This window comes from Anolis sagrei, chromosome 2, assembly GCF_037176765.1.
Source record: "Anolis sagrei isolate rAnoSag1 chromosome 2, rAnoSag1.mat, whole genome shotgun sequence".
NCBI lineage: Eukaryota > Metazoa > Chordata > Lepidosauria > Squamata > Dactyloidae > Anolis > Anolis sagrei.
In genome coordinates this window covers 228,545,451-228,566,023 of record NC_090022.1, presented here as the reverse complement: position 1 = coordinate 228,566,023, position 20,573 = coordinate 228,545,451, and the positions used below count along the sequence as shown (strand labels likewise).

The 20,573-nt window shown below is 39.8% G+C and overlaps 1 protein-coding gene across 2 annotated transcripts in view; it reads left to right on the top strand.

The window, feature by feature from the left end:
• Positions 1–20,573, top strand: part of FRMD3 (FERM domain containing 3) — a 143,938-nt gene that overhangs the window by 54,458 nt on the left and 68,907 nt on the right. For both annotated transcript variants that reach the window (XM_060762145.2, XM_060762146.2), the window contains exon 2: positions 12,928–13,032. In XM_060762145.2, the coding sequence (XP_060618128.2) occupies positions 12,928–13,032 (105 nt within the window). The remainder of the gene's footprint in view (positions 1–12,927; positions 13,033–20,573) is intronic.

Below are 20,573 nucleotides of genomic sequence, written 5' to 3'. Positions count from 1 at the left end.
TTCCTAATGAGAACATATTAATCAAATCTCTGAATAATCAAATCTGGAAAATGAAACCTGTAAATGTGGATGCAAGAGCGAAAGAGAGAAATTGTAAACTCTTCTGCTTTTTGGAAGTTTACCCTGATTGGGCCTGGCTAATACTTGGATGAAAAGCCATGAGAGATCTTCAGACAGAATGAGAAAAGAATCCTGCTTGAAATCCTGGAAAGTAATTGCCAGTCAGAGTTGATGATACAGAACTAGTTGAACCAGAATTATGACTCAGTATAATATAGCTTCAGTATAATATAGCTTCCACTAACTGGCCAATTGCCCGTTGGCCAGTTGGTGGAAGATATGTTTATTTGCCAATGTCCCATTGAATAAATGTATCTTATTTACTTGAACAGTTGTCTTTAGCACATTCCATTTGACGAGATACTAGTTCTACAAGATATAATCAAAATAGTGCTCATCAAAACATCCTTATCATTTCTCAAACAGCCATGCTTCGGGCCTACAGGTGTTTTGGGAAATTACATTTTGCAAAATAAGAGCTTTGTTTCTTTTCAAAATTATCAGCGAATAACAAAGGACTACTAAATTTCATGTAATCAAAGTGACCAGTCAAAACATCTCTACACTTAACTTTTGTGGACTTTTGGGAAAGTTATTGGATAATATCTACAATTAAACCTCCACATTCACGAGTTTAACTTTTGCAGAGTTTGTTAATTTGGTCTCTCTAGAAAAATTTAGTTTCTCCAGCACAACTCTATAATCTACACTGAAGGATATAGAGATTCATTGAAAGAACATTTCTCTAAGCATTTATAGGTCCTCCAATGCAATTTCATGGTCAACTTCCTCAAAAAGTTGTTCTGGAGGACCTACACATGCCTGGTAAGAGGTTCTCTCAGATGAAAAATAAAACATTTTTCTTCATTTTTAAAAATTCCACGGGGGTCCTCTGTCCCATACCCCAGTGACTGTAATTTATTTTCCTCTACTAACAGAAAATGTTTGTCAATGAGACAAAGCTGCAGCAATTTTCCAAATTCCCCTCATCCTTGGGACCCCTGTACCTTCCTCCAGATTGCTAAATACCATCTGGAGCAAGTGAAAGTGGGTTATAGAAAGCTGAGGGGGAAAGGAGATTGATGGAAGCTTTTCATTGACAGAAGAAAACTACCTGGCATCTGCTTGCATATTTCTTCTTGATGGCAGCATAGAAAGCTTTTGCAGTAGTCATGTAAACTAGCTTTAGTTTTTGCTTCTCTGTCTGAAAATAGCTACCATGTTTAGTTTATGTAATTTGGATTAAATGTTACAGATGGGGAAATATATAATCGGGTGCTTTCAAGGTCAATAAACTCTCCTTTTTACATGGGTGTAATTAATTTAAAGAGGATTTTGATGTTATGAATTCTGGCAAAGCCTAAAGATCTATGTTTTCTAGCTGCTGAATGGTGTAATAGGATCAAGAGAGTACATGCATCAACTGATCTCAAAGAGTTGTAGCAGAGCCAGCTGCCCCTCCAGTATCACTTTCACAGCAAGCCAAGGCTGGGAGTTAAGCTGAAGGGAAGCAACTGACCACTCTTTCACCTCCATTCAGACTGGGACACAATGGTCCGAAAGGAGCCGTCCTTGTAGGACATATTCCCTCAGCCCAGTTTCCCCCCAAGAAGAAGTTGTGAGAGGAATTGTTCCTCATAGTGTTGACAGCCACAGGAACATGAGGTTTTGTCTCAATTTGGTGATATACATCAGAATTGGGAACACGAATGATGTGTCCTTGGGTAGTTGCTCCTAGCATCCTTCTGCGTTGGCTATGCTGGCTAGGGCTGATGGGATTTGCATTCTGAAGGATGCGTTTTCTGAACCAGAGCCTGGACAAGTTACTATAGTTTTCAGAATCCTTCCGATGGCACAGTTAATATTCTCAGTCCAAAAATGTAGCTTCTCAGAGTTGTAAACTGAACCGAGTTCTCTCTTAGAGCATCTTTCTAAAGCTTTATGTAGTTGCATGCCACCCAAAGAAGGTGTTGTGCTCAGAGAATTGTATTTATACAGGTTGAAAATTCCTTATCCAAAATGTTAGGGACCAAATGTCTTTTGCATTTTTCCAGTTTTTGGAATTCCTGTATTTGAATTTACATAGTTATGAGAGGTAGGGGCAGAAGGGGGCTAGTCATAAATTCAGCACTTGCTGATTTTTTCCCCCAAGGATCCCTTGCTTTACACCAGTGATTCCCAATCTTTTTTTTTTTTTTTTTTTTACCAGGGACCACTTTGACCAGGTACCAGGGAGGACTCTGGTTCCTGCAACTCCACTCAGACAAGGTCCCTTTAAAACGTAGACATCCCAGGTGCTTCCCTGGTTGTCAGCACACTTTCTGCCCTTAAAAAGTAGCCTGCATAGCCAGGAAGGGAAGGGAAAGTCCAAGCAGATCTTGCTTCATAAAGGGGCCTTGCTGGTGATGCTACATGGGTACTGCTCCGGCTGTCACTGCTCCCCAAATCTCCTACCTGTCTTCTCCTTTTTCTTATGTTGTCACTGCTTCTAGTTTGATTGTTGCAAAGCTCTAGATGGGTGTCTTTGAAATACATTATCTTTATTCCCTGCTTTCCACTGTAACAGCCTCCGTTTTTTTAAGATGACAGTCCTTGGTCTTTCCTTGCCTTCCATCTAACATTCTGCTACAAAACCATTCATTAATATCTGTAAAGAATCTGGCTACACGATTCCTTTCCTGGAATCCCTATCCTGTTTTTCTTTCCATTTCAGAGTCTTCTGCAAATATCTTATCTGTCAGTGAACACTTTCCAAGGACCTTCCCCCACTAATTTCTCTAATTGGACATTTTCACTCATCTATCTACAGTCTCAGGAAGCCGGGTATTGGTTTCTAGGTGGAAGGTGGTCCCGGTTGGGATTGGCTTGACGTACCTTTCTCTTGGCATGTTTCTCTCTTTTGCCCTCCATTTGTGCCTCTTCAAATTCTACAGCACTGCTGGACACAGCTGACCTCCAGCTGGAGTGCTCAAGGGCCTGGACTTTCCAGTTCTCAGTGCCTGTGCCAGAGTTTTTAAGGTTGGCTTTGAGCCCATCTTTAAATCTCTTTTCCTGCCCATCAACATTCCATTTTCCACTCTTGCATTTGTAGTAGAGCGACTGCTTTGGGAGACGGTGGTCAGGCATCCAGACAACGTGGCTGGTCCAGCAGAGTTGATGGTGGAAGACCATCGCTTCAATGCTGGTGGTCTTTGCTTCTTCCAGCACACTGATATTTGTCCGCTTGTCTTCCCAAGAGATTTGCAGGATTTTTCAGATACAAACACATAGAAGGATTGCTCATAATTCCTCATACTAATAATGCAATGTCTTGCAAGTAGATATATTAGATATTTGGAGATGCTTCATTTTTCATTTACTGCAGATGTAAAGCTGTAATATAGAAGATGCAGGTAAAGCCGAGAAGAAAACTCTTAAGGATAGTCATAAATAAAAGAAATCATAGAAAGCAGTATATCTTGCATGGTTCCAACTGTGTTAAATGAAACCACATATTGCTTGGATAACATGTGGAGTTGGTTGCTTGTGTATTTTATTCATTTTCCCTGTGTAAAATCATAACAGTTGAGTCATTCAGTGAAATTGATTGCCAGTTAACTCAGGTCAGGACAGAAAACATAATATTCTTTTATCTTCCAAGAACACATAATTTACTTACAAGACAGGTATATTATTATAGGCCACAAACCAACAATAAAGCATAAAGGCAGAGTAAAAATATACATTAAAGTTACATATAATATATATGACACAGTTAATGTATAGTAAAACTGGTTTGGATAGCATTTAGGTATAAAAACATTGAGCTGAAAATCTCTTATTGTCCAGCTGTCACTCATTGGGATGCTCTACTAAACAAGACATTTAGAGGAAAGAAATAACTAATCTAGGGCCATGACAAAAACAGCATTAAAATAAAATAAAATAAAATGAAGAAGTACACGAGTTAGCTATAGGCCCGTTCACATTAGTCTTAAGAAGCATGACCTCTTGTGAAACATAGTTTTTTGGATTTTGCTGGGTTTTGCTGGTTGTTCTCTACTCTTTGTCCCAGTCATTCTTTCCTTTTTGAAAGCTGTTTCAAGTGATCCTAAACATTTTCTTAAATCACTCATGGTATGCTTGAGATTATTTTATTATGTAAATGGCAAATCTCCTTTTTGACTTTTTAAAGAGTTATATTGCCATATAGTCCCAAACTTAAAGTGCCATTTCACTAGCGTACTGGCACGCTATAACCACACAGGTGTTTGAAGCTCACTAGAGGACCTTGGAGAAGCCACACTCCCTTAGCTTCAGAGGAAGGCAATGGCAAATACTACTCTGTGCAGATCTTGCTCAGTGAGAGAACCTCTTGACAGTTTTGCTTTAGAGTTGGCTTAAGTTGGAAATGATGTGAAGGTACACAATAGCAACACCAATGGATGCTGCAAACTGAAGTAACTTGAAGAGTTTCACTGACACTGAATCTGCCAATATTTACTTGCAGTTTTTTTAGAAGCTGACTAAAACTTATATCAGTTTTCTTAGCAATTCTGACTGCCTTTTTCTCATTTGAAAATCCAGATATTTTCCTTCATCCTTCATCAGGTGCAATTGGTGGGGATGAGAGACAGGGCCTTCTCGGTGATTGCTTCCCGGCTTTAGAACTCCCTTCCTGGCGAGATCAGGTCAGCCCCTCTCTCCTGTCCTTTAGAAGGATGGTAAAAACTTGGCTGTGGGACCAAGCTTTTGGGACAGGGCAATAAAGCAGAAATAGGAAAGATTACCAGGCCAATTAGATTGATGCTGATGACTAGGACAGTTTAAAATGGTGTATTTTAATATTGAGATACATGCTTTTAATGTTTATGTATGTGTATATGAATTTGTGTCCCAACATTGAATGTTTGCCTTATATATGCTGTACTCTGCCCTGAGTCCCCTTCGGGGTGAGGAGGGCAGAATATAAATGTTTTAAATAAATAAATAAAATAATTCATTATTTTCCATGCTTGGAAAATGCACTGTCACATTTTAATATAGGAAACCCAGAACAATGTTGTTGGGTTTTTTTTTGGGGGGGGGGGGGGAGGAGAGGGAAGGGGTGTGTGAAATAACGCTTACTTGATGGGCTGCCAGCAGATTTTGTTTTGCCCAAGTTAATTTTTCTGGGGCAAATCTACATAGTTTGAAATTTCACTTTAACTTAAATCAAGTAACATTAAACATTATTAAAGACATCACATATAAAATAACATCACACATCACACAAAGACATAACCATTGTCTGTAAACAGTCCTGGGTCATTGCACTTTCAACTTTCACTTTCACTTTAAATATTCCTATGATGGGTCGAATGCTTGGTTCCACAGACAGGTCTTTAGCTGTCTCCTAAAGGTCAGGAGAAAAGTGGCTGACCTGATCTCACTCGGGAGGGAATTCCACAGCCGTGGGGCTACCCCCAAAAATTCCCTGTCTCTTATCCCCACTAGCAGCACCAGTGAGGCCAGTGGGGCCGAGAGCAGCGTCTCCCCAGAATATCTTAATCTATGATATCTTTAACTATCTGTCACATTCACAGAAAACATAATAATTCCAGCCATACTTATCTAGATATTATGAACTATGACCTGGAGAATCAGTTACTAAAGGGCATGGTTAGGCATTTTCCTTTCCTTTCCTTTTTATGCAGCATTATGCCATATTTGGGAGAATTTCAAAATTTGCAGTGCAGTGAATAGAAGCATTTGCTGAAATTACGAATAACTTGTAGGAGTCACACATATCCATGCCTATTCCAAGAAGACCTTTTAAAGAAAGGTGGTATGTAAATATTTTCCTAATTAATAATGAATAAAATATTGGTGTTGGTTGATGTAATTGAATAAAGAAAGAAAACATAGATAGGTATTTTTCTTTCTATATGATTTTGCACAGTTATTATTTGCAAGTCATTATTATTATGGAGCACCTGGTGTCGCAATGGGTTAAACCCTTGTGCCAGCAGGACTGCTAACTAACAGGTTGGCGGTTCTATTCCGGGGAGCAGGGTGAGTTTCTGTCTCAGCTCTAGCTACCCATGCGGAGACATGAGGGAAGCCTCCCACCGGATGGTAAAAACATCAAACATCCGGGCATCACCTGGGCAATGTCCTTGCAGATGATCAATTGCAATTTCTCAAGTTGCTCCTGACATGAAAAAAGAAATTATTATACCGTTGAGGGCTTTGTTGTAATAAATAAATTGGAAAGTTAGATTGGGACGTTGTGATCATTTGCTTTTCCCAATTAAGGCAGACTCATTTAATTTATCACTGAATGATAAATTAACACATATAAATCCTTTTCATTCAATGAGTCTACTCTATACAGGAATATACACATTTGGGTCTGTGGATTGGATCCATAGTATTCTTGTTGTAGAAATTGGGGAAGCAGTTTTTCATTATTTTTTCTCCTTTGGCGCACATCTCCCTCACTAAGTTGAATGATTCTCAAACCCTTAGGTACAGATTTTCAAGTGGCATAGGGGAATAAAAGGGAGAGGGGAAAATCAATGCAGATTATGTTCTTTCTCTTCAGCCGGGTGGAAAAAGATCAAAAGCCTTCCCCTGATGGCAGGAGCCCATCTGTCTGCTGGAGGCTTGTGCTGGATCCATATCAGGATGATTTCAGAATGCATTTCCAAGTTAATGGGCTATGCTTAAAACTCTATAACTCTGTCTTAGTTCCGGAAACAAAGTGTTGTTTCTCTTTTGTTCCTTTCTGGATGCAAATTTATGGGATGAGACATTAGGTTGAAGGGAAAAAACTGTTTTATGTACTGTCTCATGAGGAATGATGCAATAGAGCAAATGCACTCTTCGTGGTCTTTCAAAGCTTCATTGTGAGGAATGACTCTTTAGAACAAATGCACTCTCCTTTCTTTTGAAGCTCATGGCATTTATTGTCAGGGTGGGGCTGTGCTGAATAGAACATAATATAATCCAGAGTCAAACATTGCTTTTCACTGTCTTGGTTTACCTTGCTAGTTGGTCATATTTTCATGTGATTTCACTTTGCTTTTCCTCTACAAACATCTCTGACAAAGTGTTCTAGTTAGTTATACTGAAATGTGGTGATGGGCCCATTGCTGAAAAAAACTGGCAACATTCCTTGTCCTTGTGCTGAGATAGTATTATTTATTTATTTATTTATTTGCAGTATTTGTATATTGCCCTTCTCAACCCCAAAAGGGACTCAGGGCGGTTCACAGTGTTGGCAACAATTCAATCCCATCAATCAAAAACAGTATAAAACACCAAAATTGACCCTCTCCTAATAAAACATTAAATATTATTAAACACATCACATAAAATAACATCACACAAAGACATAGTTGTTGTCCGTAAACAGTCCTGGGTCATTGCACTTTCAACTTTAACTTTAACTTTAAATATTCCTATGATGGGCCAAATGCTTGGTTCCACAGCCAGGTCTTTACTGACGCTCCATCTTCCATGCCAAGTAATTTTGTTGTCCTTAGATGCTCTCCTGATCGAATTGCCGGCATGTCTGCATGGGTACCTTTTATTACCTCCCTGCCAAAGTGGTACTTACTTATCTACTCACATTGCTGTTTTCCAACTGCTAGGTGAACAGAGGCAGATGCTCACTCAACCCAGGCTTGAACCGTTGACCTTTTGATCAGCAAGATTTTCTGCTGCTGGCAGTTTAACCCGCTGTGCTAAAGCCTGGCCCTCAGTACTGCTTCAAAAAGACTCAGTATCAGACTCAATACTAGTTCAAAAGCATATTATAAGTAATGATATATTACTCCTGCTTTGTAGTATTTTCTAAGAACTTTCAAAATGTACTAGCAACTGGTGTTAAGAACAGTGGTTCCCAGACTTGGGACTCAATAGCGTGTCTTATACAACGAACCATCAAGTTACCATTAAATAGCATTTCAGTAGGACAGGAGCCACACAATCATCTTAAAATCTTCCCTAAAATGGTTATACCTTTGGTATTTGCACAATGTAGCCAACATCAAATGGTTTTGCAACTTTTTGCAACATTTAAAATATGTATTTATTTAATTAATTCATTTCTCCTTTCTTCCAACATGAAGGCCAAAGTAGCTTACAACACAGCAACAACAAAACTTTATTATGGTCACTGACCAGCACAAAGGGTTACAACACAGATTGAAACAAAATAGGTACCACTGAAAACCTGATGGTAAAAAGTTTTGAAAGCAATTAAAACACTAAAATTCAAAATGTATAAAAACATTTGGAAAATAACAAGAATTAAAAATACAGTGTACACATCCAATTAAAAGACTCCTCCTAACGATTAGTTATTTACTAAATGCCTATTTAAATATAAAAGCCATTATCTGCTGGCAGAAGGAGAGTTGTGGGGGCCAAACTTGGACTTCCATGGAAGGAAATTCAGCAGTCTGAGAGCAACCACCAAGAAAGAACTTTAATATACCTTCGTCAAATACACCTGTGACTATGATGGGATTAAATGGAAGCCTGCCCAGAAGGAATTTAAGACTCAGTCATGTTCATAAAGACAGATACGTTCTTTCAAATAGTCTGGAATCAAGCTGTATAACTGGAATAGTTTAAATGATACCTAGCCTTCAAAAAGGGTTTTCCAGAGGCACAGTCATCGTGGGGACGAAAATTTCCTCACTGTGTCTAAAAAATTGCAGCAATTATTATACCAGACATATGCTTTGGACGTATCATGAGAAGGTATGACTCACTAGAAAAGACATAATGCTTAGTAAGGTAATAAGAAAAGAGAAGGGCCTCATTATAGGTGACTAAACATAGACATCATTAAGGATGCTAAAGGTGTTGAAGACAGGGTGATTTGGTAGTCTCTCATTCATAGGGTCTCAGTTTAGTCATCTTAATTTCTAGAATTTCTCTAGGACCCATTTATTTGTCTTTTCAGCAATCGATGTACTGGTTTCTGCCAGTACCACATTTTAAATGAGTTGATTTTTCCCCCTATCAGCTTCCTTCACTGTCCAGCTTTCACAACTAGATATAAACATTGAAATGTGATAACTTGGGTAGCAGAACTTAATCATCATCATCATCATCATCATCATCTTTATTTATACCCCACGACCATCTCCCCAAAGGGGACTCAGGGCGGCTAACATGAGGCCAAGCCCGAAAACACAGTACAGCAAAATAAAATATAAAACAACAAAAATTTAGAAAAATACATAAGTAATAAGATAAAATAAACAGTGCAAAATAACATAATAAAAGTCGAACAAATGCACAAGATAAAATGATAAAACCCTGGCTGAGATAGGAGTAGAAAAAGTGTATTTGTGAGGGAGGAGCCCAAGAAGTAGGAATAGTGGGGTTAGGCCTTCATTAAGGATGGGGGAAAGTGCATCTTGAGGATGACACTGTAGATGGAACAGATAGAAATGGGTTATATGGTCATTCTCCTCTGCACTGATTTGATACTATGATATTGATGATGTATTAATAGTTACGATATTTGGGTGACATTTGTTTTGTCAGTTATATGTGGGAACATTAGATTGGGGTTAGAACAGCCTTTGATACCAATAAGATATATTCACTCAATTTGTGATTCTCTGAGAGATTGTGACATGGGAATGTCACTCTACGTCTGCACTAGTAGAGGTCCACTGGAATGGTGACCACATGGCTATCAGCATAAGGGATTAGGGTGGACCTATTTCTCTTCAGATTACTTGCCTGTACTTACTCCTTCCCACAGTTACATAAATAGTTATTTCTATAAAGTTCTATCCAACTGCATACTCCTTGAATCTTTTTTAGTCTGCAAACATCTATCATGCATCTGGAGATAGTTCCAGCTTTCCTGAAGCATATTTTGATCCATGTTGAAAATCTATGCAACTTATTTGGCTAAAGATCGTGGCAGAATATCAAAAGCATAACATGGACCATGAACGTCCTCCAATATTTGGTCTGCACTTCTGAGAGCAACCTTTTGTAAATATTCCTGGGACAATGACATTTCATTGTCTAAATTAGTACCATCAAATTTACTGAGCAGCACTGGATGTTTGGGCTCTGAGGAAACTGTAAGAACAGTAGAATTTCAGAAAAGGGTTTAAAAACATTCTGCAAAATACTTTTATTTAAAGGCAATGTTAATGAGTAGGTGATCTTGGTCTCCAAATAGCAAAATTAAATTGGTTTTGTGAGATTATTCTCTTGGGTAATGTTTGACTCAATGAGATTATTTGGTAGTGTAATTAACCTACCTGTCTCTCCTCCTTCCAAGTGTCAAATTGTGTCTCACAGGAAATGTATTGAAAACAGATTTGAAAGACTATCTATTGACTATATTGAGATCTGAAATGGACCGTGTATTTATGACAGTATTAAAACTCTGAAAAATATATTGCATCCTAATCTTATAGATGTTTGCTCTGAAACAGGCCTCATTGATTTTAATAGATCTTATTAAAATGCTTTAGGGATTTATTAACTGGAACCTACCAAGAATTGTCCACATTTCACATGGGTATGATTTTTCAAGGTAAAGGTCATCATTATCAACATAATCCGCATTTGTGGTGCCTGGCCGACTCTGGAACTCCATCCCCAGGGAGATTAGATCAGGTTCCACACTGTCCACCTTCCATAAAGACATGAAAACCTGGATGTTCCAGTGTGCCTTTGAATGATGGTTTAGTTCTCGACCAGGTCTGCCCAGTCCTAACTTATCGATTTGGTTTTTCCAGCACTTTACTCCCTGCCCCGGCCCTATAGTCTGCGTTTTGCCTTGCCCTCAAATCTGATCATGCCCACCATTTCCAGCTACTGGTTGTTGATGTCTGTTGATGTATTTTATGACATTTTTACTCTTCTGGTTTTAATTGTTTTAATTATATTGTTTATATGTTATTGTTTTTAATTGTGTTTTAGCTTGTAATCCTTGTTTATACTGGGCTTGGTCATTATGTAAGCTGCCCTGAATCTCTTCAGGGAGATTAAAAAAAGTTATTGTATCAGGAGCAGACCAAGGGGAGAGTTATAATGTATTTAAAACACACACACACAAAGTTTAGAAACTTGGCATTATACTAAATGTCCTTTGACTAGTAGCTGGCCACTTGGAGTGCCTCTGGTGTTGCTATAAGAAGGTCCTCCATTGTGCATGTGCCAGGGCTCAGACTGCATTGTAATAGGTGGACTGTGGTTTGCTCTTCTCCACAGTTGCATGTTGTAGACTCCACTTTGTGGCCCCATTTCTTAAGATTGGCTCTGCATCTTGTGGTGCCAGAACACAGTCTGTCCAGTGCCTTCCAAGTCACTCAGTCTTCTGTGTGCCCAGGAGGGAGCCTCTCATTTGGTACCAGCCATTGATTGAGGTTGTGGGTTTGAGCCTGCCACTTTTGGTCTCTCACTTGCTGAGGTGTTTCTACAAGTATCTCTGTAGATCTTAGAAAAATATTTCTTGATTTAAGGTATGGCGTGCTGGCTGATATCCAAACAGGGAATGGGCCGGAGATGTCACTGCCCTGCTCCTTTCATTATTGGCTGTTACTTCCTGGCAGATGTCAAGTGCTTCGATACCAGTGAAACAGTGTAATTTCTCCAGTGGTGTAGGGCACAGACATCCTGTGATAATGTGGCATGTCTGATTAAGAACCACATTCACTGTTTTAGCGTGGTAAGTTGCGTTCCACATTGGGCATGCGTACTCAGCAGCAGAGTAGCAGGGAGATGGTGTTGGGTTAAAGTTGTTGTTGATGTTATTGTTATTGTTATTATTATTATTATTATTATTATTATTATTATTATTATTGTGACTAATAATGCTAGCTTAGCAGGACTGTTCTTGGTGTGACAAAATAATTCAAGTATGGAAGCTTTTATAACAATGCGGCTCAGGGCCATTCATAGTTCTGCTCTACTGTTAGCAGTTCTTATTGAGTAATTGGGATAGTGCTTGTGGCAGGCAACAAATCAGGCAAGTGACAAACGGCTAAACTGATACAAGTCTGCAAATACAAAACTGAGCTAACCAGATCTTGCAACTATACAGTTTCACTTTTGCTTAATTACTTATGAGTGCCAGTACTTCTTGCTGTCCATAATAATCCACACAATCATTGTATTTGATTCTCAAAATGAATGATACAAGAATCTAGCACTTCCATAATTGCATCCTTGATTGTTCTTCACAAACAAGTTTAATCTAGTACCTGGTTTAGGAAAAAAAGTGTTATTGGCTTGAAATAAATGATTGCTTTACTTAGACTTTGATCACATACTAATTAACTCAAGTACTCTGGTGTATGGAGCTCAGAACGACTGATAATCCAATAATTTGAATGGATTAGAGAGTAAATCCTTCAAAGCTATGGATTTACTGCTGTTTTTGCCTTTGTATTTGAAAATGCAGTTTTCCAGGTATTGTCATTTAAAAGGTCCAGTTAAACATTTTTTAAAGTAGTAAATGTCTAAGCTAATTAGTTGATTTAGTTCGATAATGTTGAAGTACATTTATTTTCTGCCCTAGCTGAGGCTGTGGCACACTCAATCCTTTTCCATCTCCATTGTCAGGATTCCTTAAACTCCTACCAGGAATGAGAAATTTGACCAGACATTAAATGTGGGTGTGCTGATATCAGGGATATTCATGCTTCTGGCTCATCTTGTCCCTTTTGTAATACCTGATAGAATTTACCCATCTTCTGACATCATGATACACACACACATATGAACCAACAAAATGAGTATATAGTAGACATTATTAAGTTTTCTTAAATTGTGTACTATAGTAAACAGAATGTGCTTGAAATGAATATACCTATATAGGTTTACTATATATCCTGCTTTCTTTTTCTTTTTCAGAAAGAGACCAAAGGTCAGTTTCTCATAGATCATGTTTGCAATCACTACAGTTTGTTGGAAAAAGACTACTTTGGTATTCGTTATGTGGATCCTGAAAAGCAGCGGGTATGTATATGAACTCACTTATAATTTATTTTTAACTTTTGTCAAGGCCCTAGAAACTGATCTATTTAGCCATTAAGCAAAACCAAGACTTACTTTCCATTTCCATTTGATATTACATTTCAATGTTAGTGCTTTAGAAAAGCAACCACTGATTTACTATGCCAAATGGAAGGGTTCCCTTGAGTGGGATGGTTGGGACTGTGCCATTCTCTGAACTGGGATACACAGTACTGTTGCCATGGGGATCTGCATCCCTGTGGTGACTGTATCTCTCTCCCAATCTCTCTCTGCTGCTCTTCCAATATTTTCTATAGTAAACCCAAGATAGCAGAAGATGTAGAAAATCCATTTCCAGATCAACAAGCAGTGGTGTTCCCCAGACCTTTTCATATTTAGATATGTAGAGTAAGGACGATATCACATTAGCATTGTAAAATGGGTGCTCCTGTTCTCCTATTGTGTGGCTGCCTCCAGCAGAATTCTGGGAAATACAGTTGAGGGTGGGACCTTTGGAATTCTTGGCCAGAGAGGTCCTCGCCTTCCGTCAACTTCATTTCCCAGAATTCTGTAAGAGGCACCCACACAATAGGAGAACCGGAATGTAAAAGGGCCTCCTTGGTGTTTAAATCTGAGGTTATCCTTTCCTAATATGGGTCCAAAGCAATATCTAGATTCAGTGGAAACCCTTTTCTCCATGACAACAACTCTTCCAGGAGTTGCACTGGGACTGTGGCGCAGCTGGCTGGGAGTTAGCTGCATTAAGATCACTACTGACCAAAAGGTCATGAGTTCGAAGCCAGCTCAGGTCGGAGTGAGCTTCCGACCAATTGTGTAGCTTGTTGTCAACCTTTGCAACCCGAAAGACAGTTGCATCTGTCAAGTAGGAAAATTAGGTACCACTTTGTGGGGAGGCTAAATTAACTGATTTATGAGACCATAAAAAATCTCCAGGAAGTATGCAAGTATACAAAGAATGAGGAAGCGACAGCTCCCCTGGTGGCCAGAAGCTGGAATATTAAATAGCCTCTGAGAGTCTGTCTATATATGTTGTGTCTATGGCATTGAATGTTTGCCATGTATATGTACATTGTAATCTGCCCCGAGTCCCCTGCGGGGTGAGAAGGGCGGAATAGAAATACTGTCAATAAATAAATAGATTGGGTTGCTGTGAGATTTTTGGACTGTATGGCCTTGTTCCAGTAGCATTCTCTCCTGATGTTTTGCCTGCATCTATGGCAAGTATCCTTAGAGGTGTTCAGAAGTATGTTTGTTCCAACTTCTATACAAACCTCTGAGGATGCTTGCCACAGATGCAGGCGAAACGCCAGGAGAGAATGCTACTGGAACATAACCACACAGCCTGAAAAACTTACAGCAACCCAGTGATTCCGGACATGAAAAGCTTCAGCAATATCTAGAATGTCCTTTGAAAGACAGTGGTTTTTAGTTTAATGTAACAAGAATTCATTGGAAGAAAGAGTTAACATTCTATGGTTTTCATTTTTACTTGGTGCGATTGTAAATATGTGCCTCTAAAATGTCTCAACGTGTTCCAAGATGCTGCCGTGTCCTCTTGATATGGATCCCAGAATAATTATTAGCAGAGACATTTTGGCCCCATCCACACTGCTATGTAAAATCTAGATTATTTGTTTTGAACTGGATTATATGGCAGTGTAGACGCGTACAATCCAGTTCAAAGCAGATAATCTGGATTTTCTGTTATGATAATCTGGATTATATAGCAGTATAGATCCAGTCTTAGGTCTGAATAAATCATTGTCACATTTTTAGGGATGGTGATTGACATAACTGCTATGGCCTCCTGGTTTGAGAATGTGGCTCTTTCCACATGGGTAGTTGTCCTGTGATCCCTTCCACAGAACTGTCATGCTCCTTTTAAGGATTATAAACATTTGTTTTGTGTGTGTGTGAAGTGACTTGATAGAAAGGCCTTGCCATCTTTCTTAATGCCTCCAGTCTTATGACTTCATCACACGGGCAAAATTGACTGTCCTACACAGTCCTACCTCACTTCGGGCACTGAGTCCCCTGGATCACATCACATGATGTAGATCTACTTCCGGCATGGCTCCATGCCAGAAGTGAGGTCTAACTGTCGTACGAGGCAACTCTGGCAACATAAGAGGCTTCTTGTGTTGCATAGAGAAGAATGGAGGGAAACTGGATGGAAACACCCCCGTGGGATGAGTTTAAGGGCTCAGTTTTATAGTGTCTTGTTGTATTGTTTATTACTTGTTGTGTAATATTGCTTTAACTGTTTTTAATTTGCTTTAGGTGTTGTATTGTTATGTTGTGTTTTGAGGCCTTGGCCTTTGTAAGCCACATCGAGTCCTTTGGGAGATGCTAGCGGGGTACAAATAAAGATAATAATAATAATAATAATAATAATAATAATAATAATAATAATAATGGGTAATGTGGGGAGTGGGGCGGCGGATTCCCCACACCCCATGCTGGATCGGCCACAATCCATGGTGAATCCTCTCACTATTGCCCAGCATACCGACCTCAATGTGATGAGGTCTTTAGACTGAAACAGCTTTACCTTGTTTTATATTAAGAATATGCTGAGAATTATCTTGGGTCCTGATCAGTGCTTAGCAGAAAGAAACACTCACATGGACTTTTTCTGTAATTACCTTGATTTACTTTAATTCTGTGACTGTGTTCAGTCTTACTTGACTGTCCCTGACGTAATGTCACTTGGCTTACTGTGACCTGCCTTTTCGTAACCTAACTGATTTCATCCCAATTTCCTTTCCTGGATCTGGTTGACTTCAGCCCAACTCACTCCACGTAGTTCAGCTCTTTGCTTGAGGGCTCTAAACCTTGATGAGAAAAAATAGAAGTGACAGCCCACGAACTTGCAAGTATAATGAAAAAAAAATTGATCACAAGTAAATTGCAAAATCAGTAGGTTTAGCAATGCTGGTGGAAAATGCCTGTTGACAGTCTTCAAATTGTAATCATTGGAAAACCTGAAAAGCTTTCAAAGCTATTTTCAGGCTCAAACTTTATAAACTCTTCCAAGCAAGGATATATATACAGCCCTACTGCAATAGAGACTGTTGTGGTTTCACTTTGGAGCCATAAATATATTTGGTATTGATCTTGATAAATAACTGTTGAACAAAGAATGACTACTGATGAAGAAAAAAATGTAGTTTTTAGGTAGGATTAAGACTAGCGTCCATATTCCATAGTATCCATGATATAGGAATTAAGGATCGGGTCCATGCCTTGCATGTGCAAGTCACACTGCAGATGCATCACAAATGGTAAAATTCTAATTGAACCATGATTATCGTATGTCATAGAATTAAGGTTGGGTCAGAAAATTTACTTAGGAAGTCCAGTTTGACAAAACAGCCAAGTTCTCCTTCTTTTCTATCTCCAGTTTAATTGAGGAAAACAAACTTCCCACTCATTTCAAATAATCTAATTATTTACCTTGTAGTGTTTTTTTTAAGTCACTTTCAAAAATCCTTGTATGGTTTCTTTCTATTCATCTATGCATCCAGAATCATAACAAATCCCAATATTATTACTTGGAACCACTTCCGTCTAAATTTTTGTCCCATACTGCATCATATTGATTTGGCACTTGGTTCTGCATAAATGATAAGTTTTTATTATTATTGTGTCAGGAGTGACTTGAGAAGCTGCAAGTCACTTCTGGTGTGAGAGAATTTGCTGTCTGCAAGGACATTGCCCAGGGGATACCCAGATGTTTTGATGCTTTACCATCCTTGTGGGAAACTTCTCTCATGTCCCCGCATGGGGAGGTGGAGCTGACAGAGGGAGTTCATCCATGCTCTCCCCAGATTCAAATCTCTAACCTGTCGGTCTTCAGTCCTGCCGGCACAAGGGTTTAATCCATTGCGCCACTGGAGGCTCCTAATGATAAGTTAAATTTCCCATTACTTGTTAGAACTTTACATGATTATACCTGCGTCATAAAATTAGCACTGTATTTGCCTCTTACTAAAATAAATTCTCCCTCTTGTCATTTTAAAGGTGTAAAACTTTCAAAAACTCCATGTTCTCCAGATGTGTTAGACTTCAGTTAGTTGAGGTTTATGGAAGTTGTGGTCTAACACATCTGGAAAACACCAAGGAGAGACTGGCCTGATTGTGAAATGTAAAAATGTTCAACTATGGTATTTTGGGAGTTATCTAGATCTTTTAAATGTGTCACGTCATCAGAAGCCAAAACATTTTAAATAATAAATGAAGTTTGTCTTGCATATATTACACAGCAAACAAGCCAGTTCCTTGTATAGTTATATCACAGTACTAATTTATTTGGTGAGGAAATACAATATTTTATTATTTATTTATTTATTTATTTTATTTATTTACTTTGCTTGTATACCGCCGTTTCTCAGCCTAACAGGCGACTCAACGCGGTTTACAACAAGGGTAAAACAATACACGATATACAATTTAAAATAATCAGAGCGTGATACACAATATTAACACTACAATAACAATCCAATGCATCTCATGACTAAAGTCGTGATCCAGTTGCGTCGTCCATATTACCATTCCTGTAATCGTCACCTTCATTGCACTGATTAACCAAATGCCTGTTCGAACATCCAGGTTTTTAATCTTCTTCGGAACACCATCAGCGAGGGGGCTGATCTTACCTCCATGGGAAGGTAAGTCGAGGGGCCACCACAGAAAAGGCCCTGTCTCTTGTCCCCGCCAGCCGCACCTATGAAGCAGGCGGGATAGAGAGCAGAGCCTCCCCAGAAGATCTTAGGGTCCTGGTGGGCTGATAGGCTGAGATACATTCGGATAGGTAGGTTGGGCCAGAACCGTTGAGGGCTTTAAAGGCCAACGCCAGCACTTTGAATTGAGCCCGGTAGCAAATCGGCAGCCAGTGGAGTTGTATGCTCCCTGCGCCCCGCTCCTGTTAGTATCATGGCTGCCGACCGTTGGACTAATTGAAGCTTCCGAGCCGTCTTCAAAGCCAACCCCACGTAGAGAGCGTTGCAGTAGTCTAAACGGGATGTAACCAGAGCATGGACTACCGTGGCCAAGTCAGACTTCCCAAGGTACGGGCGCAGTTGGCGCACGAGTTTTAACTGTGCGAATGCTCCCCTGGTCACCGCCGAAACCTGGAGTTCCAGGCTCAGCGATGAGTCCAGGATCACACCCAAACTGCGAACCTGCGTCTTCAGTGGGAGTGCGACCCCATCCAACACAGGCTGTAACCCTATACCCTGTTCGGCCTTACGACTAACCAGGAGTACCTCTGTCTTGTCTGGATTCAATTTCAATTTGTTCGCCCTCATCCAGACCGTCACAGCGGCCAAGCACCGGTTCAGGACCTCGACAGCCTCCTTAGTAGCAGGTGGAAAGGAGTGACAGAGTTGGACATCATCCGCGTACAGATGACATCGCACTCCGAAACTCCGGATGATCTCTCCCAGCGGCTTCATGTAGATGTTAAACAACATGGGAGACAGTATTGAACCCTGAGGAACCCCACAAGACAAAGGTTGTGGGGTTGAACAGGAGTCTCCCAGTAACACCTTCCGAGACCGACCCTCAAGGAATGAGCGGAGCCACTGTAAAACAGTACCTCCAAGACCCATCCCCGCGAGGCGTCCCAGAAGGATACCGTGGTCGACGGTATCGAAGGCCGCTGAGAGGTCCAGCAGCACCAACAGGGACACACTCCCTCTGTCGAGCTCCCGGCGCAGATCATCCACTAAGGCGACCAAGGCTGTCTCGGTACCATGTCCCGGCCTAAAGCCAGACTGTGCCGAATCCAGATAATCCGTGTCTACCAAGATTGCCTGGAGTTGTGAGGCCACCACACGTTCCAGGACTTTGCCCAAAAAGGGGAGATTTTTATATTTTTGATATACTGTATTGCTTCACTTCTTAAATGTCATCAATGTTTTGTGTGTGTTATGAGCGACTTGAGAAACCGCAAGTTGCTTCTGGTGTGAGAGAATTGGCCTTCTGCAAAGGTGTTGCCCAGGAGACGCTCAAATGTTTTACCATCCTGTGAGAGGCTTCTCTCATGTCCTCACATGAGAAGCTGGAGCTGACAGACAGGAGCTCACCCCTCTCACTGGATTCGAACCACTGACCTTCTGGTCAGCAGGTCAGCCAGCACAAGGGTTTAACCCATTGTACCACTGGGGCTCTTTTGTCATCGATTGTAAGTCACATACTAATTTCAATATCATCAATGGAAAAGAACACATTTTCCAAATGTGTTAGACTACAACTTCCATCAACCTCAACTAATTGAAGTCCAACACACCTGAACATACATACACACACACACACAGAATTCTAGATGCACCCTGATTTTAGAGATGTTTATGTGGAGGAAATGTGTGTCTTAGAACTGAAGAAATACAGAATATGTATGCGTGGATCCTTCTGAAACTAGTAAAATGTTTTGTTACTTCAGGGCTTTTTGTTTCCCTTCTTTTTCGTCATCTTTCAGTTGTGCTCTTTGCATTTTTGCACACAACTGAATTTGTTTAATTGCCATCTGTGCAGATGTTTGTACTTTCAGAACTGCGTGGCTCAAGCTGAGATTTATTGGCCATATTAAAGCTCATCATATTTATGAGTGCATTAGTTCTTTGCTGAATTGCACAAAAGTCAAGGGGCCTCGTATGGGAGCACTCACACACAGTTGGTTTTTCAAGAATGTTTGTATACAAATGGCAATGCTTATCCTTTGACATTGCTGTCTGATAGACTTCCTCAGTTTCTTTCCCGCACTTGAAGTTTTCCCTTTCCCTCCTCCCACTATAAAAACTATTCAAAACAATGCATTGGTTTAGAAGAAAAATGTCAAAATGCCCCTTAGCTATGTTGTCAGAGCCCAAGAGATTAATCCTATGCATTGTGTGCAGACTACTAATAACTGTGGCTCAGAGCGTAAGCTTGGTATCAGACTTCCTGCCAGTGCTTTGTTTTGTTTTTGCTGGCAATTGCTGATGCCCCCATCTAGCGCACCAATGGAGCAGCATCCACAGGTTTAGCAAAGGCATAAAAATTTCTTTACTGCAGGAATGCTGCTGTAGGGAAGGAGAGTGTGGTCCAGAATGCCACTATTATTGTCATCCTAAGAACCATGGGCCATTGTCACATCTCCTAACTCTTCATTTAGTTTTACATCAGCTAGGAGATCAGCTAGGAGATTTAAACTCAGTTGTGAGTTTAACATTTGCAAAATTGATTGATATGTGCTCCTCAGGGAACTCTAGGACCGCCATTGTGATTCTAGTGAACCTGCTCCTGACCTAGAGTGTCCTCAATAGAACATTTCTCTGGTGAGAGGTAACCAGAGCATCACATAATAATAATAATAATAATAATAATAATAATAATAATAATAATAATAATAATATTTATTAATACCCCACCACCATTTCCCCAAAGGGGACTCAGGGCAGCCAAGCCCAGGAGTTACAATACAGCAAAGTAAAATACAAAAAACAAGTAATAACATCAAATAAAATCCAAAAACCAAGTAT